At 40.1% G+C, this 27548-nt stretch overlaps 1 protein-coding gene across 2 annotated transcripts in view; it reads right to left on the bottom strand.

The window, feature by feature from the left end:
• The window catches only part of LOC131932088 (calcitonin gene-related peptide type 1 receptor), an 89967-nt gene that overhangs the window by 1398 nt on the left and 61021 nt on the right, over positions 1–27548 (bottom strand). Inside the window, exons 9-15 of one of the 2 annotated variants that reach the window (XM_059288981.1) lie at positions 18365–18515; positions 16823–16883; positions 15656–15722; positions 9043–9125; positions 6977–7112; positions 3634–3675; positions 1562–1691 (exon numbers count right to left, since the gene is read on the bottom strand). In XM_059288981.1, the coding sequence (XP_059144964.1) occupies positions 1611–1691; positions 3634–3675; positions 6977–7112; positions 9043–9125; positions 15656–15722; positions 16823–16883; positions 18365–18515 (621 nt within the window). In that variant the 3' untranslated portion in view covers positions 1562–1610. The remainder of the gene's footprint in view (positions 1–1561; positions 1692–3633; positions 3676–6976; positions 7113–9042; positions 9126–15655; positions 15723–16822; positions 16884–18364; positions 18516–27548) is intronic. The other variant, XM_059288974.1, reaches the window with a different exon arrangement.

Raw genomic sequence — 27548 nt, 5'->3', positions numbered from 1 at the left:
AACGATTTTAAACGTTGGGGGGGGGGGGGGGGGGAGGAAGGGGGGGGGGGGGTAAAGGAAGGGAGGGGGGTTATGGTCCTTAACGAGCTACTTGTAGTGTTTTAAAGAAATATTTTCAGTGGCAGCGTTGGTACTGTCGAATTCACAAATTATGAATTACTGAAAAGTAGAAAAAACAACAACTAAATAGCGGCGTATGTTATGCCGCGGGCCGGCTCGTATATTTATAATTCTCTTCATGGGCACCATGCAGGGCAAGACGTAGACGCACGCCTTTACTCCCCCGCTCTCCAGGTAAATCGCTACCACCCCCACCCCCACCAATCTGGTGAGCTTTGGTTCACGACGAATGTTTACATCACTGCTATTAGTGGCCGATAATTTAGTATTAAACTATTTGAAACGAAGGGGAGGTAACAATTTCTGAATGATCTTTTCTTTGTCTGTAAACGGCTGCTTTCACTGGGCGGGGAGGGGGGGGGGGGGACATATGTCGACCTTAGGGGGCGCCAAAATGGGTTGGAAAAATAAATTGAAAGGTTGAGGGGGGTGCACATCGAAAGTTTGAGGGGGGATGCAAATCGAAATCTTGAGGAGGGGGTGGTGCAAATCAAAAAGTTTGTCCACGGGCGCCGGGAAGGGTCGCTACGACTTAGAGGGGGGGGGGGGGGGCAGTGAAGCGAGGGCATAAGCAGAAAATAAAACAACTAGTTGGCGGCGTATGCTACGTCGCGGGTCAGCTCGTAATTAATATTTACAAACACGCCACCCCACTCGCTCGCAAACAAACAAACAAACACACACATACACACACACACACACACACACACATATATATATATATATATATATATATATATATATATATATATATATATATATATATATATATATATATATATATATATATAATTGTAACACTCACACATATAAATGTATAAAATGTTGATGAAGTTAGTAAAGTCTGGTGATAAATAATAATGCTTGAATCGGCTCTGATTGCGAAAGGTTACATTATGGCCTTCACAAACGTTTTAGCTAAGTTGAATTTGTAATAAGTTGAACAGACGGTTTATTTTTGTATTTCTTTTGACCCTCTTGCAAGTCAGCGGTAGGAAGGGGGGGGGGGGGGGGTAGGACAGTTTTAATCTATGTCTTTCTTTGATCTGTATTTGTTTAGTTGTTGCTAGAAAAACTTTTGACAGCTCTCAGTTGTTATACGTGTTAAGTTGTCCTGCATTGTGTTACGATAAGATTTCCTTGTATTTTTATCTGTAGAATTCCTGTTCGTGGGTTGGGTGGTGAGAGTGTGGTAAGGGTTAAATGGTGGTGTAGTGGGTGTGGGGGAGTGAGCGGGCAAGGTGTGGTTGTGTTCTGAATTGAGGAGGGTGAGAGTATGCGGAGTGAGGAGGGGGCGGGGGGATGCAGTGGGAGTGTGGTCGAGCAGTATAGTGAAGAGTGTTGTGTATTTTATGTGTGTGTTGGGTGTGTTTTGGGTGTGTGTTGTGTGTGTTATATGTGTGTTATGTGTGTGGATGATTGAAAGAAGACCAATACTAACTGGAAAAAGTCCCAAGAGCTATTAGTTTCTGCACGGATGGGAGGCCGCCTCAGGTTAGACTTTGTAGACTAAAATCCTGAAACTGGTGGGAGTAGCGCCGGTGACGCTTAGGACAACACTTTCTTAGAACCTGAAATGTAGGGCATGGTCTTGGTGCTATGTGGCTAGGCGCTAGGCAATGGTGCAGATTTGCTGGACAATGGTGCAGAGTTGCTAGACAATGGTGCAGAGTTGCTACTTCAAGGTGAATAGAAGCTATTGCATGGTGTAAAATGGCTATAATTTAGTGTCTGCTGTATTGCTGTGTGGCTGTATGGCTGTATGGCTGTATGGCTGTATGGCTGTCATGCTGTAAGGCTGTATGGCTGTATGGCTGTATGGCTGTATGGCTGTATGGCTGTATGCCTGTATGCCTGTATGCCTGTATGCCTGTATGGCTGTAATTGACTGTATGACTGGATGGCTGTATGGCTGTATTGCTGTATGGCTGTATGGTTGTATGGCTGTATGACTGTATGACTGTATGGCTGTATGTATGTCTGTATGACTGTATGGCTGTATGGCTGTATGGCTGTATGGCTGTATGGCTGTATGGCTGTATGGCTGTATGGCTGTATGGCTGTATGGCTGCATGGCCGTATGGCTGTCATTGACTGTATGACTGTATGGCTGTATGGCTGTCATTGACTGTATGACTGTTTGGCTGTATGGCTGTATGGCTGTATGGCTGTATGGCTGTCATTGACTGTATGACTGTATGGCTATATGACTGTATGGCTGTATGGCTGTTTGGCTGTATGGCTGTATGGCTGTCATTGACTGTATGACTGCATGACTGTATGACTGTTTGGCTGTATGGCTGTCATTGACTGTATGACTGTTTGGCTGTATGGCTGTCATTGACTGTATGACTGTTTGGCTGTATGGCTGTATGGCTGTATGGCCGTATGGCTGTCATTGACTGTATGACTGTATGGCTGTATGGCTGTCATTGACTGTATGACTGTTTGGCTGTATGGCTGTATGGCTGTATGGCTGCATGGCCGTATGGCTGTCATTGACTGTATGACTGTATGGCTGTATGGCTGTCATTGACTGTATGACTGTTTGGCTGTATGGCTGTATGGCTGTATGGCTGTCATTGACTGTATGACTGTATAGCTATATGACTGTATGGCTGTATGGCTGTTTGGCTGTATGGCTGTATGGCTGTATGGCTGTATGGCTGTCATTGACTGTATGACTGCATGACTGTATGACTGTTTGGCTGTATGGCTGTCATTGACTGTATGACTGTTTGGCTGTATGGCTGTCATTGACTGTATGACTGTTTGGCTATATGGCTGTATGGCTGTATGGCTGTCATTGACTGTATGACTGTATAACTGTCATTGATTGTATGGCTGTATGACTGTATGGATGTATGGCTGTCATTGGCTGTATGGCTGTCATTGACTGTATGACTGTATGACTATGGATGTATGGCTATCATTGACTGTATGGATGTATAACTGTCATTGGCTGTATGGCTGTAGTGTGGAGCAGATGATGGTTAGGGATGTGCTCAATAAATTATGAGGCCATGTGGAATTAGATGTGGAGGCTTAATGCTTTGGGTTAGGATTAGGGTTAAGATTAGGGTTAGGATTAGGGTTATGATTAGAGTTACGATTATGACTACTAGGAAGGTTTATTAAAATTTGATAGATTTATAGTTTTATTGTTCGCATATACTAACGTTTTAAAAGTTTTCTTACCTCACATTTTAAAAAAGAAGGAGTTCAAATGTAAACAGTGACTTAAACTAAATCAAACTAAAGCTGACATCAACACAGAGCCCAGTAATGACATGACACAGAGCCTGACATCACACAGAGCATGACATGACACAAAGCCCAGTACTGACATGACACAGAGCCCAGTACTAACATCAGTGCCCTATCACATCAATTACGGGTACGGCTACTGACAATGTGATTACATGTAAGATTACAGAACAAAGTAATGACATTTAACATTACAGAACAAAGTAATTACATGATTACATTGTATTTGGTACTCTCCTCTCTTACCTCACCGTTGAAGAAACAGAAAATAAGAGCCACGAAAAAACCCTGGGGAAGACAAACAGAAGTTGTCACTTGATTCATAGAGCTCATTGGATAGTAGCATCATATGTGTGTGTACATGTGCGTGTCTTTGTGGGTGGTCGTGTACGTGTACATGTACATGTGCGTGTGCATGTGGGTGTACGTGTGGGTGTGCGTGTACTATTACCCGCACGCTAATTGGTTTGACTATGACTATGCACATTGCTATGAGTATAGCTATTGGCATGTGCATTCATGGGCTGTCAGTTGGTGTGTAGTTTTCTAGCGTGTTAGTTCTACACTTTTGAGTGTGTTTGACAGAAACCCTCCGACCCTGCTAAAGAAAAACGTTTGCCACGAGAAATAAAGCTAGACAACAGCGGTAAGATAGACTAGTGTCAAAATCCGCTTATGAATATTTAAATACGGTAGATCATATTGGTTTCATTTAAAACTTGCTTTATGTTTATCGTTGGTAGTAAATTTAGATTTCACCTTGAAGGCGTTGCTATGTATTTATACTTTTGAGCTGGTTGCTATGTGTTCGTTTGTCCTCCTGTATGTCTGTGGTGTTAGGCTATCGGCTATATATAGCATTGTTAGTACTTCATGACGTCATACATGTGCTACAGCAGCCTCAACTTGAAGCAAAAATTTCAAATGGCATTTTGGATTGTTAAACTTGATTCATTTGGCGTCATTCATAGTTTACAGACAGGAAAAATTAATGAATCAATCCACAAAATCATTTTATATGCGGATAACTAGTTAGCCAGCCAAAAAAAATATGGTTGAAGGTCTGTCATCGTAATATATAAAAGACCATGTGCGCACTTCTCTCTCTCTCTCACTCTTTGTCCGCAAAATATTTTCGCAGATGTCACATCAGAATCTTCAGCGATATATGGAGAACTTGATACGGACTTTTGTTGAAAATAATATGTTAGATGTTTTAAATGTATAACCAACATTTTATTTAAAGAAGAAAAATAAAAAATAAAGGCATATTCGAATGTAGAAAAAACAGTTTTAATTATGCAACCGGAAAAGTGTTTATAGTTGGGACAAGAACATATTTAACAAATTTAACAATGACGTCACTTAATGTTTATACTAAGGAAAGAGCACGAAACTAATGACGTCCTCTTCCGAGTTTAGAATAAAATAAAGAAATGAACTATTTCATTCAAATATGATTTAGCCTACGCTATGAAATGTATGCAATACAATTTTCCCGGCCTAAACTTATAAAATTTACTTTATCTATTTGGATTCTAGATCAAGAGATTCTAGATCTAGACTAGATCTACGGAAAAACTAGACGTAGACGCTAAGTAAATTTCTATATTAAACTGTTTCAAGCCTTAGTTATTTTCTAGAAATCTTTGTTTACCTATGGATTTAGCTCACTTGGTATAAAATTTACTTTGAAAGAATAGGGCTATTCGCGTAAGTTAAGTTTCTTCACCAAGTCAATCTTAAAATTTTATTTTAATATGTTGATAATAAAGTTGCCTATCGGGACTTGGCAGGACACGGGGCAGGTGAAGTAGAGTTCACCTGTTTTTGTCTTTTTAGCATATGAAGGGATGGTGTGGTCAGACCCAAGCTCAGCCGAAATAGGTGTTTTTAAAAGACAAAAACAACTTAACTACCATTAAACAGCCGGGTTTTTAACGAAATCTTTTAAGTCTCTTAATTTTAAGTCTCTTAATCAGCGAGTGCACTTAATATGGTAGGGTTACCGATGATGAAATGAACTATTTCATTTAAATCTATAGATCTATACATAAAAACCTAATAAAAATAAATCACTTTAAAAACAAGAAGAATACCATTGAATAGCCGAGTTTTTAACGGAATCATTTAAGTCACTTAATCATTGTGTGCCTTTGTTATGTTAAATGTGTCGGATTTTTAGCTAATTAGTTGTTTCTTTGCTTTGTCACTAATATCGTTCAGCGTGTAGTAAAGCACATTGCGTTTTGACCAATAACTATTTTAAAAATTATTTTTCTCAAAAAAGTACATTTTAAAATAAATAGGCCTATAATTCACGTGAAACGGGTACCGATGGCTATTATTTAATAATCGTTGTACATAACAACCCACTTTTGAACATACTACCAATTTGTAACTTTCTCGTAAACAGAGTATAGAGGAATTATTGTACTCGTGCACAAAGACCATATGAAATTTCGACAGTTTACACCGTTTTACACCTCAGTATTTCATCATGTACGGAGTATAGGGGGCTTATTTTAATCTGTCAGAAATTCTAAATGCAGATTTATCAGATATCGGCGTTATACGCGTAATCGAGTCGGAAAAACCGCGTTTTGCAATTATGTACGTATGTGTATGTGTGTCTGCGAACACGATAACTTGAGTACCGTTTTAGCTGGGTTGATGAAATTTCATATATAAGTATGATATCAAATTTGTAGTTAAGTAACAACATTTCAGCAATTTCCGATAACCGGAAGTGGAACTTATTATACTTTCAATTTTTCAAAGCTTATAACTTAAGTACTGTTTCAGATAGATAAATTAAATTTCACATGTAAGTAAAAGATCTAATTATTCTCTGCCTTCTGTCAAATTTTGAGTAATTTCCATTGAAGTAGTGGTTTACGCTATTTCCGATTTCTCAAAAAAACGCTTATGAATTTTAATAGTACTAAATTAATATTCCGCACTATTATATACATATTGTTTGCCATTCACTCGGTGCGCAATTCCTTTTTTTTTCGAGATTCTATTCTATTTTTAAAAGTTTAAGTAATTAAAAATGGATTAAAAATCATGTCTATATCCCGAGTTGCCATCCCCAATAGTGTTATATAAGAATATTCCAGAACGTTTAGTGGAGATCACTCCCGCTTTATTTTAATAAAACATCCTGCATTTTCAAGAATTTTGGCTTTTGGTTAGAAAGTCAGATGTGTCTTATCCTGAGAGTTGACTTCAGAGTTTCTTTCAGGCATCTCTTCTGGGGGAGTGCCTGCCCCCCCCCCCCCACCCCCCACCCCCCATATCCGGACGAAATAGAATTTATGTAGAAAATATATATACTATAAGTGTCCCTCCCTCAGGAAAATTTAGTCCGGCCTTTCAAAAATTTCAATTTTCAGTTGACAGATGTGACTTACATAAGAGATGACTTAGATGTGACTTACATGAGAGATGACTTAGATGTGACTTACATGAGAAATGACTTAGATGTGACTTACATGAGAAATGACTTAGATGTGACTTACATGAGAGATGACTTAGATGTGACTTACATGAGAGATGACTTAGATGTGACTTAGAGATGACTTACCTGAGAGTTAAGCATGAAGGCGGAGAACTGTTCGTATTCCAATCCCCCCGACTGGCCAGCGGGTGGGCGGTACAGGGTGACAAACAGTTGGACGCCGAAAAGTGGGATTAGGACAAAAGTGGCTTTCAGGGCCCGCCTGGGGATAGAAAAGTGGGATTAGGACAAAAGTGGCTTTCGGGGCCCGCCTGGGGATAGAAAAGTGGGATTAGGACAAAAGTGGCTTTCAGGGCCCGCCTGGGGATAGAAAAGTGGGATTAGGACAAAAGTGGCTTTCAGGGCCCGCCTGGGGATAGAAAAGTGGGATTAGGACAAAAGTGGCTTTCAGGGCCCGCCTGGGGATAGAAAAGTGGGATTAGGACAAAAGTGGCTTTCAGGGCCCGCCTGGGGATAGAAAAGTGGGATTAGGACAAAAGTGGCTTTCGGGGCCCGCCTGGGGATAGAAAAGTGGGATTAGGACAAAAGTGGCTTTCAGGGCCCGCCTGGGGATAGAAAAGTGGGATTAGGACAAAAGTGGCTTTCAGGGCCCGCCTGGGAATAGAAAAGTGGGATTAGGACAAAAGTGGCTTTCATGGCCCGCCTGGGGATAGAAAAGTGGGATTAGGACAAAAGTGGCTTTCAGGGCCCGCCTGGGGATAGAAAAGTGGGATTAGGACAAAAGTGGCTTTCGGGGCCCGCCTGGGGATAGAAAAGTGGGATTAGGACAAAAGTGGCTTTCAGGGCCCGCCTGGGGATAGAAAAGTGGGATTAGGACAAAAGTGGCTTTCAGGGCCCGCCTGGGGATAGAAAAGTGGGATTAGGACAAAAGTGGCTTTCAGGGCCCGCCTGGGGATAGAAAAGTGGGATTAGGACAAAAGTGGCTTTCAGGGCCCGCCTGGGGATAGAAAAGTGGGATTAGGACAAAAGTGGCTTTCAGGGCTCACCTGGTGATAGATTTTCATTTATTCATTTATTCAATAACGGTAACAATAGTAGGCACGAAGGCTTTTTTTCACATTGGCCGTTTTAAAATAAACAAATAAAATAACAATTTAATAAAAGCATTTTAAATAAACCGGTAGTGATCTCCCCTAAACTTTCTCGAATATTCTTATATAAAACAACAGGGGATGGTAACTGGGGATATAGTTATGATTTTTAATCCATTTTAAATACTTAAACTTTTAAAAATAGAATAGAATCTCATAAAAAAAACATTGCGCACCAAGCAAACGCCGAATAAAAACGCGTATAATAGTGCGCAATATTATTAGTACTTTAAAAATTTACATTAGTTTTTTGAGAAATCGGAAGTAGCGTAAATTACTACTTCCAGTCAACGGAAATTACTCAAAATTTAACAGAAGGTAGAGAATTAGATCTTTTACTTACATTTGAAATTTCATTTATCTATCTGAAATAGTACTCAAGTTATAGGCTTTTGAAAAATTCAAAGTAGGAAAAGTACCACTTCCGGTTATCGGAAATCGCTCAAAAGTTGATACGGATCTACGATTTTGATAAAATACTTATATATGAAATTTCATCAACCTAGCTGTAACGGTACTCAAGTTATCGTGTTTACACACGGACAGACAGACAGACAGACACACACACACACAGACATACGGACAAGATTGCAAAATTATGTTTTTCCGTATCAGTGAGGTGTAAAACGTCGAGATTTGTAAAAATCTCGATTTTTTTTTTTTGCACGATTACAATACTTTCTCTATACTACGTATATACGAGAAAGTAAAAAAAGCAATTGCATAGTAACGACATAGCAGTAACATAGCTCTACAATGTGGAATACATAAATAATATTACATAGTTATAATACAAGATGAGATAAAAAAAGAATAAAATAGATGAATGAGAAATGTTTCAATGAATCAGTTAGAGAGGTCATTAAATAATTGTTGTTTTAGTGTAGTTTTGAATATATTTTCAGATCTAGATAGTTTTATTTTATTAGGAAGATTGTTCCACCAATTAGAACCAGAGTAGGCGAAGCTATGTTTTTGTAAACACGAGTTGTTATGATTTAGAAGTGAAACTTAAGTAAAGAATGTAAAAGTGAGACTTACCTGAAATTACTTGGCTCATTAGGATGAGATTGTAATTGGGTCACCAATATACGTAAAATGTTGCATAAGAAAAAGAAATTGACCTGAAATTTAAAAAATGGCGACTTTGAAATCTACAGACGCCAACCTTGTATCAATGACGTCATTGAGTTTACATTTGGCCAGTTAATGAGATGCCAGGCATTAACATCCGATAACAGGCAGGCTGACATAATAAACTCCTACCCAGTGGCGTAGCTAGGATTTTCGGGCCCCTATGCAAAAATTATCAGTGGGTCCCCTTTTTCAGCCTTAAGGCTACAATGGCGTTAAACGAAGAATTCAACTGCTACATATCTTGGAGAATTTCAAAAATAATATAAATATTCTGTACATTTTATATTTTATACGTCCGGGTTGTGTATTTATACTATATTAGTATGTAATTTTGTAAAAATATTACAGGCTTTCAGTTAATTTGTTTTTTTAATTAATCTAACACAGTAGCGTCACAAGGTGGGGACAGAGGTGCGGTCCACATAGGATGACTACATGTAGGAGTGATACCATGACAAGACATTGTAAAATTTACTGTCAACACTAAATTGTATCCAGATAAAGTAATAAAAGATTAGTGAGAGAGGGTTAACACCCCTTAGAAAATGCACAATTGTTGGGGACGATGGTGTGACACCTTTAGTAAACACGTAAGATAACACCTAAACTTGTGACGCTACTAACCAAACAATTTTATTTTTAAATTGCTCATGACTTATTTAGATCTGTTTTTTTTTCATGCTTTGAATTTTGTAAAATGATTAATAAGTTCATTGAGATCTACTTTAGCTGCTTCTATATGTTCGATTCTGAGAATGGCCAAGCTACTGACCCAATGGGCATATCTAAAATTTGTTTCATAACAATTGACATCATCAAAATGAGCAAATAATGAGAACCATCATAGACATCAAAATATCCTTCCCGATCACCGTGGAATGTTAAAGAATGTTTATACTAACTAGCGTTCCCGTCCGCGTTGCTGCGATCTAGTCCCACATACCAGGTAACAAAACTATTTGTGAGGGTTTCATCAACGCGTTACCTATTGTGTATTTTTAGTCGTGTGACCTTGTTTTCTAAAACTGAGATAGGTTTAGTTAAAATGTAAAAACGTCACTGCTATTTTTATTCGGATCTTTGTTGCTGGATGCTGGTGTGTTCCACACTACCGCTCAGACGCCCCTGGGCGTTCTGTATGAAAGCATTGGGTGTACGTTAATCATTTTCCGTTATTGTGAGGTTGAATACGTTTCGGCGACCGCTTGGGTTCAGGGGCGTCGCGGGAATGACTGGTTACACTACCGTATGTAGCCAGATGCAACCCCTCTGTCCCTTCTAGAATATTTGTGTGATTGGTGTCATATGTACGCCGAGGGCGTCTGCAGGACGCCACTGTTGTAGTTTAACTGTTGAATCAAGTAGTACCCGTGACTCTGCAAGACGCCACTGTTGTAGTTCGACTGTTGAATAAAGTAGTACCCGTGACTCTGCAAGACGCCACTGTTGTAGTTTGACTGTTGAATCAAGTAGTACCCCTGACTCTGCTGGACGCCCAATCAACGGATCTCGTGCACTCAGGTAGCCGCTGGGTAACTCGGGCGCCCAGCCTTTACTACTGCTGATGCGCTGGAGGACACCCCTTATTCGATTTAGTAATCGATTTTTGTATCTCGACATACCCCTAGTGTATGGCGCTCATTAAAACGAATATAGGCGACTGCCGGGTGCCGGCTGATGCGCCAGTGCAATTTGACCTCTGAATCAACTAGTAACGCTGACCCGCTGCGCCGGACACCCAATCAACGGACCCCAGGTGCAAAGATAGCCGCTGGGAAACTCTGAGTGGCAAACCGCACCGCCGCCCTCAGAAAAAAAAGATTTAATGGCAGAATACCTTCCCAAAAGTCAAAGTTTCTTTCAGGAAAAATGTCTGGGAAAAACAAACACTTCCTTTGGCGTATTCTCAACGATTTCCCAAAGTTTCTTGGCGATTGGATGAAAACCAAAAACTTATAGTGTTAATAGCGCCATATTGACTAAAGATTAATTAGATCAACAAATGAAATGTCATTAAGGTAAAGATATAGTGATAATATTAAGGATGGGCCCTGTTCGACCCCCCTCACACACACTGAATCCCACTACTTGTAAAGTAAGAAAGGGCTGGTGGCCTTTTTGGAACTTTTAATTATTTCTACAATAAAAAAGAAACGGAATTTTTATTTTATATTTAAAATTATTTATATAAAAGAAATATTAAAATTTCAACGTAAAAAGTTTTAAATTTTTAAGAGGGAAAATGAACCCTAAATGCCTTGGGCCCCTATTACTTTACGGTAGCTTTACGGTAGCTACGCCACTGCTCATATCCAATTCTCACGGTCAGACATCACCCCTCCACATTTGTCTTAATCTGACTTTACCCACCCCCCCCCCCCACCATCACAGTCTGATATTCACCCCCACCCCCACCATCACAGTTTGACATTCGACCCCCCACACCCCTCCCCCACCATCACAGTTGGATATTCACCCCCCCCCCTTCCCCCACTAGTCAGACATCTTATCAGATGTCATCACATTCTACCCCTCCTCAGTCTCACCATCTGACCCCCCCCCCCACATACACACGATTGTAGGAAAAAAGTCACAGGAAAAAAAAAACACAGGAAAAAAAAACACAGAAAAAAAAGTCACAGGAAAAAAGTCACAAGAAAAAAGTCACAGGAAAAAAAGTCACAGGAAAAAAGTCACAAATATATATTTGCATGGGATTTGTTAATACTTTTATGTATTAAATATTCAGAGGGTGCAAATTAACTTAGGATTAATTAAATGTAATGTGATGTATGTAGGTTGTATACGCATAGTAATTTTTGTAATTCATCTAAAAATATTTAGTATACATTATGTAGATTGTAATTATGTTAAACATACTATTTATAGCATTTAATATAATATCCACGGTTTTCATCGTATTTTTTAAAAAATTAAATTACCGTGAAATGGTAAGGTCATCTGAATTACTGCCCTCAACTCATCGCAACAATAGTTATGCTTAGTTCAACCACCTTTACTGCCTACATTTATCACGCTCATTACATAACAAAGGAAAGGATCAAAACATAAAGCCGACAAGGTTCAAAGGCTGTCATTGACGCATAACGTCAACAACACAAAATATGTTCGGACAATGCCTACTGAGGGAAGGCCGACCAAAGAACAGCCTACGGCAAAACATATGCAAAACACAATGATGGGCCTACATTTCTTTTATAGTAAACTTTTCTACCGCGTACTTAACTAAATACTTAACAAAAGTTTGAGATTGTTGTGTAAATTATCTTAGAGTATTTTTACTTACAATTTTTATAAACCATAATGCTTTTAACGTCTATAAATAATTTAAGCTATCAAAAAATACAACCCACAATAATAAACATACAAAATTTTACAATTCTTAACAAAGAAATGAAAATATTTCTAAAAAGATTTGTGTGACTTTTTTCTGTGACTTTTTTTCTATGACTTTTTTTCCGATAAAATTTTTCCATTGTGACTTTTTTCCGTGACTTTTTTTCCAAGCAAAAACTTTGACTTTTTCTCTGTGTTTTTTTTTCCTGTGACTTTTTTTCCGTTCACCACACACATACACACACACACACACACACACACACACACATACACACACACACACACTGTCATAGTCTGACATGGTTTGCTGAGTACAGCATTCAAAATCCCAGAGAAACCAAGTCAGCGGACACGACACGACACGACACGACACTACACGACACGACACGACACGACACGACACGGCACGGCACGGCACGACACGACACGGCACGGCACGGCACGACACGACACGCATGGGGTGTTTGAATAAACAGCTGTGGTCTAGAGGTTAGAGGTAAGGTTTGAGGCTGAGATATGAAAGTTATTCATATCTATATATGTAGGTGGGATATGTAGGTGGGATATGTAGGTGGGATATGTAGGTGGGATATGTAGGTGGGATATGTAGGTGGGATATGTAGGTGGGATATGTAGGTGGGATATGTAGGTGGGATATGTAGGTGGGATATGTAGGTGGGATATGTAGGTGGGATATGTAGGTGGGATATGTAGGTGGGATATGTAAGTGGGATATGTAGGTGGGATATGTAGGTGGGATATGCAGGTGGGATATGCAGGTGGGATATGTAGGTGAGATATGTAGGTGGGATATGTAGGTGGGATATGTAGGTGAGATATGTAGGTGGGATATGTAGGTGGGATATGTAGGTGGGATATGTAGGTGGGATATGTAGGTGAGATATGTAGGTGGGATATGCAGGTGGGATATGTAGGTGAGATATGTAGGTGGGATATGTAGGTGGGATATGCAGGTGGGATATGTAGGTGAGATATGTAGGTGGGATATGTAGGTGGAATATGTAGGTGGGATATGTAGGTGGGATATGTAGGTGGGATATGTAGGTGGGATATGTAGGTGGGATATGCAGGTGGGATATGTAGGTGAGATATGTAGGTCGGATATGTAGGTGGGATATGTAGGTGGGATATGTAGGTGGGATATGCAGGTGGGATATGTAGGTGAGATATGTAGGTGGGATATGCAGGTGGGATATGTAGGTGAGATATGTAGGTGGGATATGTAGGTGGGATATGCAGGTGGGATATGTAGGTGGGATATGTAGGTGGGATATGTAGGTGGGATATGTAGGTGGGATATGTAGGTGGGATATGTAGGTGGGATATGCAGGTGGGATATGTAGGTGAGATATGTAGGTGGGATATGCAGGTGGGATATGCAGGTGGGATATGTAGGTGAGATATGTAGGTGAGATATGTAGGTGGGATATGCAGGTGGGATATGTAGGTGAGATATGTAGGTGGGATATGTAGGTGGGATATGCAGGTGGGATATGTAGGTGGGATATGTAGGTGAGATATGTAGGTGGGATATGCAGGTGGGATATGTAGGTGAGATATGTAGGTGGGATATGTAGGTGGGATATGCAGGTGGGATATGTAGGTGAGATATGTAGGTGGGATATGTAGGTGGGATATGTAGGTGGGATATGTAGGTGGGATATGTAGGTGGGATATGCAGGTGGGATATGTAGGTGAGATATGTAGGTGGGATATGTAGGTGGGATATGTAGGTGGGATATGTAGGTGGGATATGCAGGTGGGATATGTAGGTGAGATATGTAGCTGGGATATGTAGGTGGGATATGTAGGTGAGATATGTAGGTGAGATATGTAGGTGGGATATGCAGGTGAGGTCGTTGTGTGGGATATGTAGGTGGGATATGTAGGTGAGATATGTAGGTGGGATATGTAGGTGGGATATGTAGGTGAGGTCTTTGTGTGGGATATGTAGGTGGGATATGTAGGTGGGATATGTAGGTGGGATATGTAGGTGAGATATGTAGGTGGGATATGTAGGTGAGATATGTAGGTGGGATATGTAGGTGGGATATGTAGGTGGGATATGTAGGTGAGGTCTTTGTGTGGGATATGTAGGTGGGATATGTAGGTGGGATATGTAGGTGGGATATGTAGGTGAGATATGTAGGTGGGATATGTAGGTGAGATATGTAGGTGGGATATGTAGGTGGGATATGTAGGTGGGATATGCAAGTGAGGTCGTTGTGTGGGATATGTAGGTGGGATATGCAGGTGGGATATGTAGGTGGGATATGTAGGTGGGATATGTAGGTGGGATATGTAGGTGAGATATGTAGGTGGGATATGTAGGTGGGATATGTAGGTGAGGTCTTTGTGTGGGATATGTAGGTGGGATATGTAGGTGGGATATGTAGGTGGGATATGTAGGTGAGATATGTAGGTGGGATATGTAGGTGAGATATGTAGGTGGGATAAGTAGGTGGGATATGTAGGTGAGATATGTAGGTGGGATATGTAGGTGAGATATGTAGGTGGGATATGTAGGTGGGATATGTAGGTGGGATATGTAGGTGGGATATGTAGGTGGGATATGTAGGTGGGATATGTAGGTGGGATATGTAGGTGGGATATGTAGGTTGGATATGTAGGTGGGATATGTAGGTGGGATATGTAGGTGAGGTCTTTGTGTGGGATATGTAGGTGGGATATGTAGGTGGGATATGTAGGTGGGATATGTAGGTGAATACAGTTGTGTGGGATATGTAGGTGGGATATGTAGGTGAATACAGTTGTGTGGGATATGTAGGTGGGATATGTAGGTGGGATATGTAGGTGGGATATGTAGGTGGGATATGTAGGTGAATACAGTTGTGTGGGATATGTAGGTGGGATATGTAGGTGGGATATGTAGGTGGGATATGTAGGTGGGATATGTAGGTGAATACAGTTGTGTGGGATATGTAGGTGGGATATGTAGGTGAATACAATTGTGTGGGATATGTAGGTGGGATATGTAGGTGGGATATGTAGGTGGGATATGTAGGTGAATACAGTTGTGTGGGATATGTAGGTGGGATATGTAGGTGAATACAGTTGTGTGGGATATGTAGGTGGGATATGTAGGTGAAGACAGTTGTGTGGGATGAATCAAACTTACAATTAAACAGCTCAAATTAGGGGCAAAAAAAATCCACTGGAGCTCTCCGTATGGCTTGGCCCAACAACTGAAATAAATATTGGCAAATGTCACATGTCATACACTGACCGTCAAATGTCATTGACTAATCGACAAGTGTCATACACTGAGCGTCAAATGTCATTCAATGACCGTCAAATGTCATACACTGTATTAGAGCCTGACAATTAAGATGACTATCAAAGAAGACGGCAGAGAAAATCGTGCTACAAAACATGACAGATAACAAGTACTTAAAAGAACTTGACAGATAATTTGACAGAAAAAAGACCATCTGTTCTAATAAAAATTACAGCAATTAGTAATTACAAACTATCGATATAAACACGAACAAACAGGAGAAATGAAATATAAGAAGGATCAGTTGTAACACGAGCCATGTCGGGCGGCAATCAAGGCAGCTAGCAAACGATTTAGTTAGACGATATTAGCGGACTACACAAAACAGGTAGATGACACAGGTAGACGACACAGGTAGATGACACAGGTAGATGACACAGGTAGATGACACTGGTAGATGAGACAGGTAGATGACAGTTCTAAACGACACAGGTAGGCGGGTAAAATAACTGACCGATCGTAAAATCTGGAAGAACTCTAGAAAGTCTTATATAAAACTTTCTTGGCCATTTGTGTTAACGGCCAAAACTTTCTTGGCCATTTGTGTTAACGGCCAAAACTTTCTTGGCCATTTGTGTTAACGGCCAAAACTTTCTTGGCCATTTGTGTTAACGGCCGCTCCAAGTCAGCATTTGTTTTATAAAACTTTCTTGGCCATTTGTGTTAACGGCCGCTCCAAGTCAGCATTTGTTTGTTTATACACAAAGCATATGTTATCCGACACTTAATTGCCGTCACTTAATGGCCCACACTTAATGGCCGACACTTCAAGTATAAAATTGTCTTGGCAAAAATCAGATCGATGAACCATGTTTGATTGAGATGCCAATCAATGGCTCAGTAGGGCCATCCCATAATCCTGTGCCGCTTCATGGATGCCAAAGCATTTGATTCCAGGATAAAACATTGTTTGTCTGGGCATACGTACACATACATGTACACGTACACGTACACGTACACGTACACGTACACCTTGAACAACATGAGATGGGATTTGCACAAACCTACCTCTCATTAGCATAGATGATGCGCAGTGCTGCGTAGAGCGTTGTGTAGGCCAATGGACAACCTAAGGTTGGAATCAAAAGGGTTGGCGTATGCGTGATGGAAAATAGACTATAGCCAAATATACTTACTCTAGACTAGTTTTATCACACACCACAACCAACCCTTTCACTCCCCAGCCAACCCTTTCACTCCCCAACCAACCCTTTCACTCCCCAGCCAACCCTTACACATCCCAACCAACCCTTACACACCCCAATCAACCCTTACACACCTCAACCAACCCTTACACACATCAACCCCTATACACCCCAATCAACCCTTACACACCTCAACCAACCTTTACACACCCCAATCAACCCTTACACACCTCAACCAACTCTTACACACATCAACCCCTATACACCCCAATCAACCCTTACACACCTCAACCAACCCTTACACACCCCAACCCTATACACCGCAGCCAACCCTTACACACCCCAGCCAACCCTTACACACCTCAACCAACCCTTACACACCGCAACCGACCCTTACACATCTCAACGAACACTTACACACCTCAACCAACCCTTACACACATCAACCCCTATACACCCCAATCAACCCTTACACACCTCAACCAACCCTTACACACATCAACCCCTATACACCCCAATCAACCCTTACACACCTCAACCAACCCTTACACACCCCAATCAACCCTTACACACCTCAACCAACCCTTACACACATCAACCCCTATACACCCCAATCAACCCCTACACACCTCAACCAACCCTTACACACATCAACCCCTATACACCCCAATCAACCCTTACACACCTCAACCAACCCTTACACACATCAACCCCTATACACCCCAATCAACCCTTACACACCTCAACCAACCCTTACACACCCCAATCAACCATTACACACCTCAACCAACCCTTACACACCGCAACCGACCCTTACACATCTCAACGAACACTTACACATCCCAACCAACCCTTTCTTACCCCAACCAACCCTTACACACCTCAACCGACCCTTACACACCCCAATCAACCCTTACACACCTCAACCAACTCTTACACACATCAACCCCTATACACCCCAATCAACCCTTCACACCTCAACCAACCCTTACACACCTCAACAAACCCTTACACACTGCAACCGACCCTTACACATCTCAACGAACACTTACACACCCCAACCAACCCTTACACACCTCAACCAACCCTTACACACTTCAACCAACCCTTACACATCCCAACCAACCCTTACACACCCAACCAACCCTTCCACACATCAACCCCTATACACCCCAATCAACCCTTCACACCTCAACCAACCCTTACACACCTCAACAAACCCTTACACACTGCAACCGACCCTTACACATCTCAACGAACACTTACACACCCCAACCAACCCTTACACACCGCAACCGACCCTTACACATCCCAACCAACCCTTACACACCCAACCAACCCTTCAACACATCAACCCCTACACACCCAAACGAACCCGTACACACCCCAACCAACCCTTACACACCCCAGCCAATGGTGTACAGAAAGACGAGTGACTTTGGCGGTTTGAAGGCGTTGCTGATGAGCCTATGTAGATAGAAGCCTTCACAGAACATCCAGACGTAGGTGGCGCTTCGTGAGTAGATCCGGAGATAGGCCAGAAACTTGCAGGCATCCTGGAAGACAAAAGTACATCAAGTTGTTAAAGGCAGATAAATCTGTCAGAGAAATAAGGGGAGCAATCGGGTAGACAGGGTAAGATAATTCATTTGTCAGCTACAGTGTCAAACCATGACAACATATACACATCTGGTCTAAACACATCTGGTCTAAACACATCTGGTCTAAACACATCTGGTCTAAACACATCTGGTCTAAACACATCTGGTCTAAACACATCTGGTCTAAACACATCTGGTCTAAACACTTCTGGTCTAAACACATCTGGTCTAGAAACTTCTGGTCTAAACACATCTGGTCTAAACACATCTGGATTAAACACATCTGGTCTAAACACATCTGGTCTAAACACATCTGGTCTAAACACATCTGGTCTAAACACATCTGGTCTAAACACATCTGGTCTAAACAATTCTGGTCTAAACACATCTGGTCTAAACACATCTGGTCTAAACACATCTGGTCTAAACACATCTGGTCTAAACACATCTGGTCTAGAAACTTCTGGTCTAAACACTTCTGGTCTAGACACGTCTTGTCTAAACACATCTTGTCTAAACACATCTGGTCTAAACACATCTTGTCTAAACACATCTGGTCTAAACACTTCTGGTCTAGACACGTCTTGTCTAAACACATCTTGTCTAAACACATCTGGTCTAAACACATCTTGTCTAAACACATCTGGTCTAAACACATCTGGTCTAGACACTTCTGGTCTAAACACATCTGGTCTAAACACATCTGGTCTAAACACATCTGGTCTAGACACTTCTGGTCTAAACACATCTGGTCTAAACACATCTGGTCTAAACACATCTTGTCTAAACACATCTGGTCTAAACACATCTGGTGTAAACACATCTGGTCTAAACACATCTGGTCTAAACACATCTGGTCTAGACACTTCTGGTCTAAACACATCTGGTCTAAACACATCTGGTCTAGACACTTCTGGTCTAAACACATCTGGTGTAAACACATCTGGTCTAAACACATCTGGTCTAAACACATCTGGTCTAAACACATCTCGTTTTGTTTCAGCTCATATTGATCCTCGTCTCAAGTCTGTCATATCGTCTGTCGTAATGTCTGTCGTAATGTCTGTCATATCGTCTTTGAAATTTCGTTGATCTATCTGAAACAGCGCTCTTCTTCTTCTTCGTTCTTGCCCGATTAAAATAAGTCCCCTATACTCCGTATGTGATGAAGTACTTAGGTGTAAAACAGTAAAAACTGTCAAAATTTCATGTGGTTTTTATACACGATTACAATACTCTGTATACGAGAAAGTAAAACAATAGCTTTTTAAAGATATATACAATAAAAATGCGTTTTACATGCTTTTACTTTATTCATAACGTCTGTTTGATTGTTTGAAACACATCTTTAAAATCAATATGGACCCACCTCTAACAAATCGATTTCGTTCAAAATTTCTAGATACGTTCCACTTCGTTGACAAGATTATTTATTTTTTAAATCTACTTAGATGTTGAATTAGCCATAAAAAAATGAAATTTAACTAAGGAGAGATAACAAAATTAAATGGTAGCGAACACTCGATAGATTATTTACTATATTCAATAAGAGTAGGGGAGAACTAGCTAGACGCGCTCACCAAACCAGTCTACTGAGCTGTTGCTCTCGACCAATGGTTACAAAATACAATCATTGAGCCGGATTAAGTTAGTGAAGGCTACTAGGGGCAGATAAATGAGCGTTTAAAACTAAAGGGAGGTAACAAGATTAAGAACTTGCTGTCGTCTGTAAACTGTGTTCACGCTCGGCTGGTTTCACGGGGCAGAGAATCTTCTCTCAGAGATCGCATGCTACTGATGGTGTTTTAAAGCAAATATTTTTAGTCGCAGCATTGGTATTGTCGAATACTTAAATCATGAATAACTAAAACAAAAAATAAAATAAATATAACACATTCTTTTTAATGACAAGACTTCTAAATGCACTGAAAATAAAAAATAAAACCGATTTGCTTTCTTTCATAAATATTTGATGGCTAAAATATGTAAAAGATCTCATGATATTTAAAATATTTGTTTTATCTATAACCAGTGGCGTAGGCAGGGGGTGGGGAGGTTAAGGGGGGGGGGGGGGGGTTCAACCACCCCTACCCCCATGAACTCCTCTGTAAAAATGTTACTGTCATAATACCTCTGTTGCTTATTTGAATCTATTTCTGAGTCAGTATATGTGTGAGTCAGTATATGTGTATAATAATCCAAAAAAGGACACTATGTTCACTCTGAGTTGAATACCCCCCCCCCCATCCCCACCTCACCACCTAAAATGGGATAGGCCGTAATTGTTTAGAGTGACATTAATGTCACACCTAGATATACGCTGGGTAGGGTAATTGACCTAAAGTGTCCGGACAGTGGTGAATAAGTTGACCCCGAACTGATATTTTAAGTACATTTGGGAAAACGCGTAATGAGGTGCCAAAGTACTATGCCGCCAGAATAAAAGCTTTTGAAACAGGTAAAACTTTGTAAATGTTGCTTTTGCAATTACCAGTAAAGAGGTGTGTGTGCAATATAGTGATCTAACCCATACCTTATCATTATTTTTAAAAATCATCTTTAGAGAACACAAAAAAACAGTAGCTAATTAAAAAAATGAATGATCTGAAGTGAAAGACCAATAATTTAGTTATGTATATGCTATTATTCAGAATGTTCCACCTAATAGATTTAGTGTTTCTTTTAGATTGAAAAGCATACTTTTATGCTAACTCTGATTTCAAAAACTTTCAATATGCTGTAATATTTTAGCATTTATAAAGACAATATATTTAATTCTGATTGTAGACAAAACATTTTTGTAAAAACAATAATGTTAAACTACTACATTACATACTAAAGTAGTTATTGATCTGTTTTGACATTTACAATTAAATTTGTAGAAATATACATATTTATATTAAAAGTGAGATTACTTCCCCTATTTCGGCTTGTCTTAATATTCTAGGAATCATTCTGTCAAATCTCTTTTTACAAGAATTTCAAAACAGATTGTGTTCATTGTTTTTGGCTGTAATGTGTATATAATTTGTGTGTTTTTGTTTTGTTTAGAGTGATAAAGTGTTTTGTTTTGTCGGCCTACATTGTGTGTTTTTTCTTATTTCTTCGTTGTAGGCCTACTGCTTTTTATTTATTTTACATCATTTCGCAGCCATTACATACAGCTAGTACATATATATATATATATATATATATATATATATATATATATATATATATATATATATATATATATATATATATATATATATATATATATATATATATATATATATATATATATATATATATATAAATACATACATATAAAATGTTTGAAAAAATTTGAACCCCCCCCCCCCCCCATTAGACGATTCTGGCTACGCCACTGTCTATAAATATAAACAGAAGCGCGGATCGCTGATCTAATATTAGTACCAGAATATTATAGACTCCACTTTAGCCGTCTTTAAATACCCTTGACGAAGTATATCCATATCAGTACACTATATTACTGAATACAAAGCGTGTACAAATACAATTGTATGTAGACCTACACATATTTAGATATGGGACTACACATTTCTTGTTTTAATACACAGTATAGCATCTTAGGTTGATATCTGTATAAAATATAAATATTGTATCTGACATGTGCTGAAGGACATGAGTTGAAGGACATACGATGTAGGACATACGATGTAGGACACGAGGTAAAGATACCCAACTAAACTGAATATTGTAATGCAACAGTCTAAATATAGAAACCATGGCTAAACCACGATTTGGCTGATCGTTAGAGACAAAAATTTGGTCAATGAATCCACGTCTAGACAAATGCACGTTAAAATTAAAAGCTAGACAAATAATTAGACAAATAATTAGACGATTCAATCTTTAAAAGAATAAAAGTGTGCGCCAATCACCTTTCGAGCCATGAGCCAACAAGCCATGAGCCAACAAGCCATGAGCCAATAAGCCATGAGCCAACAAGCCATGAGCCAACAAGCCATGAGCCAACAAGCCATGAGCCAACAAGCCATGAGCCAATGAGCCAACAAGCCATGAGCCAACAAGCCATGAGCCAACAAGCCATGAGCCAATAAGCCATGAGCCAACAAGCCATGAGCCAACAAGCCATGAGCCAACAAGCCATGAGCCATGGGCCAACGAGCCAACGATCCATGGCCCAACTAGCCCAACGAGCCATTGACCAATGAGCCAAGAGCCCGACGAGCCATGAGCCCACGAGCCATGAGCGCAAAGAGCCATGAGCCAAAGAGCTAAAGAGCCAATGATCCATGAGCCCAACTAGCCCTTGAGAATTCGTGGTATTGACAAAGTAGCAAGAAGGAATTTCTCACGTTGATAATTTCTATTGAATTATGAGCTATGAAACTTCTCAAACAAAATCGATTTTTTTTTCCAGGTCGTAATTCATAATTGAAGACGGCAATTATTCTCCAGGCCCGGCTGTCCCATCTCATTGTGTTGCGTGCTACACTAGGTTTGCCATCTGTCCATCATCCCATACCTGCCTGCCTGCCTGCCTGCCTGCCTGCCTGCCTGCCTGCCTGCCTGCCTGCCTGCCTGCCTGCCTGCCTGCCTGCCTGTCTGTCTGTCTGTCTGTCTGTCTGTCTGTCTGTCTGTCTGTCTGTCTGTCTGTCTGTCTGTCTGTCTGTCTGTCTGTCTGTCTGTCTGTCTGTCTGTCTGTCTGTCTGTCTGTCTGTCTGTCTGTCTGTCTGTCTGTCTGTCCATACCTAAGCAGCCTCCCAGAAACTTCTAACATAGTTTGAAAATGTTTGAAGCCACCTTTGTGTGCGGCTGTTTGGCGCCTGAAGTAAACAGCCCGTGTCTGTCCCAGGTGTGTTTATAAACATCCCGCCGTGTACCATGGCTAACTCTACCTGGTTTCAGCTAGCCTCCTGTATGTCCGCTCATGTCAACCATCCTTACTCTCACTGAGCTAAACAGTTGGATGCCGACATCTTTTTTTTTCTATTGGCCCGGTAGGTCAAGGTCGCACACATTAGCTAATCAGCACACACCACTGACTAATTTAGCTACCATCAAGTCAGTCTCACCACACACCACTGACTAATTTAGCTACCATCAAGTCATTCTCACCACACACCACTGACTAATTTAGCTACCATCAAGTCAGTCTCACCACACACCACTGACTAATTTAGCTACCATCAAGTCAGTCTCAGCACACACCACTGACTAATTTAGCTACCATCAAGTCAGTCTCACCACACACCACTGACTAATTTAGCTACCATCAAGTCAGTCTCAGCACACACCACTGACTAATTTAGCTACCATCAAGTCAGTCTCAGCACACACCACTGACTAATTTAGCTACCATCAAGTCAGTCTCACCACACAATACTGACTAATTTAACTACCATCAAGTCAGTCTCAGCACACACCACTGACTAATTTAGCTACCATCAAGTCAGTCTCACCACACACCACTGACTAATTTAGCTACCATCAAGTCAGTCTCACCACACACCACTGACTTATTTAGCTACCATCAAGTCAGTCTCAGCACACACCACTGACTAATTTAGCTACCATCAAGTCAGTCTCACCACACACTACTGACTAATTTAACTACCATCAAGTCAGTCTCAGCACACACCACTGACTAATTTAGCTACCATCAAGTCAGTCTCACCACACACCACTGACTAATTTAGCTACCATCAAGTCAGTCTCACCACACACCACTGACTAATTTAGCTACCATCAAGTCAGTCTCAGCACACACCACTGACTAATTTAGCTACCATCAAGTCAGTCTCACCACACACTACTGACTAATTTAACTACCATCAAGTCAGTCTCAGCACACACCACTGACTAATTTAGCTACCATCAAGTCAGTCTCACCACACACCACTGACTAATTTAGCTACTATCAAGTCAGTCTCACCACACACCACTGACTAATTTAGCTACCATCAAGTCAGTCTCAGCACACACCACTGACTAATTTAGCTACCATCAAGTCAGTCTCACCACACACCACTGACTAATTTAGCTACCATCAAGCCAGTCTCACCACTCACCACTGACTAATTTAGCTACCATCAAGTCAGTCTCACCACACACCACTGACTAATTTAGCTACCATCAAGTCAGTCTCACCACACACCACTGACTAATTTAGCTACCATCAAGTCAGTCTCAGCACACACCACTGACTAATTTAGCTACCATCAAGTCAGTCTCACCACACACCACTGACTAATTTAGCTACCATCAAGCCAGTCTCACCACTCACCACTGACTAATTTAGCTACCATCAAGTCAGTCTCACCACACACCACTGACTAATTTAGCTACCATCACGTCAGTCTCAGCACACACCACTGACTAATTTAGCTACCATCACGTCAGTCTCACCACACACCACTGACTAATTTAGCTACCATCAAGTCAGTCTCAGCACACACCACTGACTAATTTAGCTACCATCAAGTCAGTCTCACCACACACCACTGACTAATTTAGCTACCATCAAGTCAGTCTCACCACACACCACTGACTAATTTAGCTACCATCAAGTCAGTCTCACCACACACCACTGACTAATTTAGCTACCATCAAGTCAGTCTCACCACACACCACTGACTAATTTAGCTACCATCAAGTCAGTCTCACCACACACCACTGACTAATTTAGCTACCATCAAGTCAGTCTCACCACACACCACTGACTAATTTAGCTACCATCAAGTCAGTCTCACCACACACCACTGACTAATTTAGTTACCATCAAGTCAGTCTCAGCACACACTACTGACTAATTTAGCTACCATGAAGTCTGTCTAAGCACGTATCACTGAAATCATTAATCGTGGGATCATTTGTTATGTAATTGAAGGCAAACTGTAATTGGTGTAATTTGTGTAATTGTGGCAGAAAAATATTTTTTGCATAAAAATAACAAGCAATTATGCCCCCTTTTTAAACCAGGTTTTTCTTTTTTTGAGCAGGGCACAATCTATTGTCTCTAGCATGGTGCCCATATATGTAAGTCATGCTAAGCCTTCCCTTAATGGTGCCCATATTTGTTTGTAGGTTAACGCAAAACCTTCTTTTAATATTGATAAAACACAATTACGTTCCACATTTCTGATTTTTCGTATTTGATTAATTTAGTGCAATGCCTTCCATGTATTTTATTTTAAACTTCGATGTTTCACCTCAATGTAGTACTTGAAAAGATTAAAATTCAAATATTACGGCTATACGAGAGAAGCATAAAATCTCAATTAGATTCAAATCTTACAGCTATTTACAAGACACCAAGGTCAACCAACTATACAGCCACCAAGGCCAACCCTCTATACAAGACACCAAGGCCAACCCTCTATACAAGACACCAAGGCCAACCTCTATACAAGACACCAAGGCCAACCCTCTATACAAGACACCAATGCCAACCTCTATTCAAGAAACTAAATGTTAAGTGAACTCTGTATCGTTATCATCATTTACAAGTAAATGAGAGAGATTAATTCAATCAAATTCTTTTCGATTGTAGGAAAAAAGTCACAGAAAAAACCTCACAGGAAAAAATAAACCGGGAGTGATCTCCCCCTAAACTTTCTCGAATATTCTGATATAAAACAACGGGATCGGTAACTCGGGATATAGACATGGCTTTTAATCCATTTTTAATTATTTAAACTTTTAAAAAAAGAATAGAATCTCGTAGAAAAAAAATTGCGCACCATGTGACCGGCAAACAATATCTGCATAATAGTTCGGAATAATAGTACTTTATAAATTCATATTAGTTTTTTGCGAAATCGGAAATTTCCGGTCAACGGAAATTACTCAAAATTTGACTAAAAGGCAGAGAATTAAATATTTTACTTACATGTGAAATTTATTATTTATCTATCAGAAAAAGTACTTTTGAAAATTGAAATTAGAATAAGTTCCACTTTCGGTTACCGGAAATCGCTTGAAAGTTGATACAGAACTATAAATTTGATATAATACTTATATATGAACTTTCACCAACCTAGCTGTAACAGTATTCAAGTTATCGTGTTCAAAGACAAACATACACACACGCACACAAACACACATACATACACAGACATACGGTAAAAATTGCAAAAATATTTTTTTCCGACACAGGGAGGCGTAAAACGTCGAGATTTGTAAAAATATCTTTTTTTTTTCACTATTACAATACTTCTTTTATACTTCGTATACGAGAAAGTTAAACAAAAAGGAAAAATGTCGCAAATGTCTATTTTCATGAGGTTTGTTAATACTTTTATGTATTAAATTTTCAGAAAATGCAAATAAACTTACGATTAATTAAATGATATGTGATATGCGTAGGTTGTATACGTATTGTAGTATTTACTAACACCTGCATGGTGTCACCTATAGATAGTTTCACCTATGGATGGTATCACACCTGGATGGTGTCGCCTCTAGATAGTGTCACTATCTTGATGGTGTCTCACCCTAGATAGTTTCACCCCTGGATGGTGTCACCACTGTATGTGCCACACCTGAGGTTCAAACCACTAGCCACCCTTTACGTTCTACTACCCACTTTGTTGTATTGTGATTACATTGGCACAATCTTAAAGTGTCCCCATCTCCTGTTATGTTTGGATGTCGGGATTTGATTAGGTCACTTCTGCCTGTTAAGCAAACTGCATTGGAGCGCTCAATTGAAGAGGCCATAAATTAATTCACACAGGTCGAGCCCGTACTTAGGTTTGAAGAAATCAGCTATTGAACTTGGAACACGGACCAAAGCTCTATACTATAGGTAGTGCTATCTTAAACACTCACATCTACAATTGGGTTTAGATTGCTTTGAGACAACAATAATAGAGTTTGCTTTGTTTTGTATTAGTATTAGAAGAAGTAAATACACAGTCATAACGGCTTTTGACATTTTTTTTTTAACTTAAGTAAAAAACAAACTTTCTCGAATGGACGAGCAGATATTTTTAGAAA

Source organism: Physella acuta, unplaced genomic scaffold (genome assembly GCF_028476545.2).
Source record: "Physella acuta isolate Inbredline_101_S28 unplaced genomic scaffold, ASM2847654v3 ptg000105l, whole genome shotgun sequence".
NCBI classification, from domain to species: Eukaryota; Metazoa; Mollusca; class Gastropoda; family Physidae; genus Physella; species Physella acuta.
The sequence above is the reverse complement of the archived record's forward strand: the minus strand, read 5'-3'. Positions and strand labels throughout refer to the sequence as shown.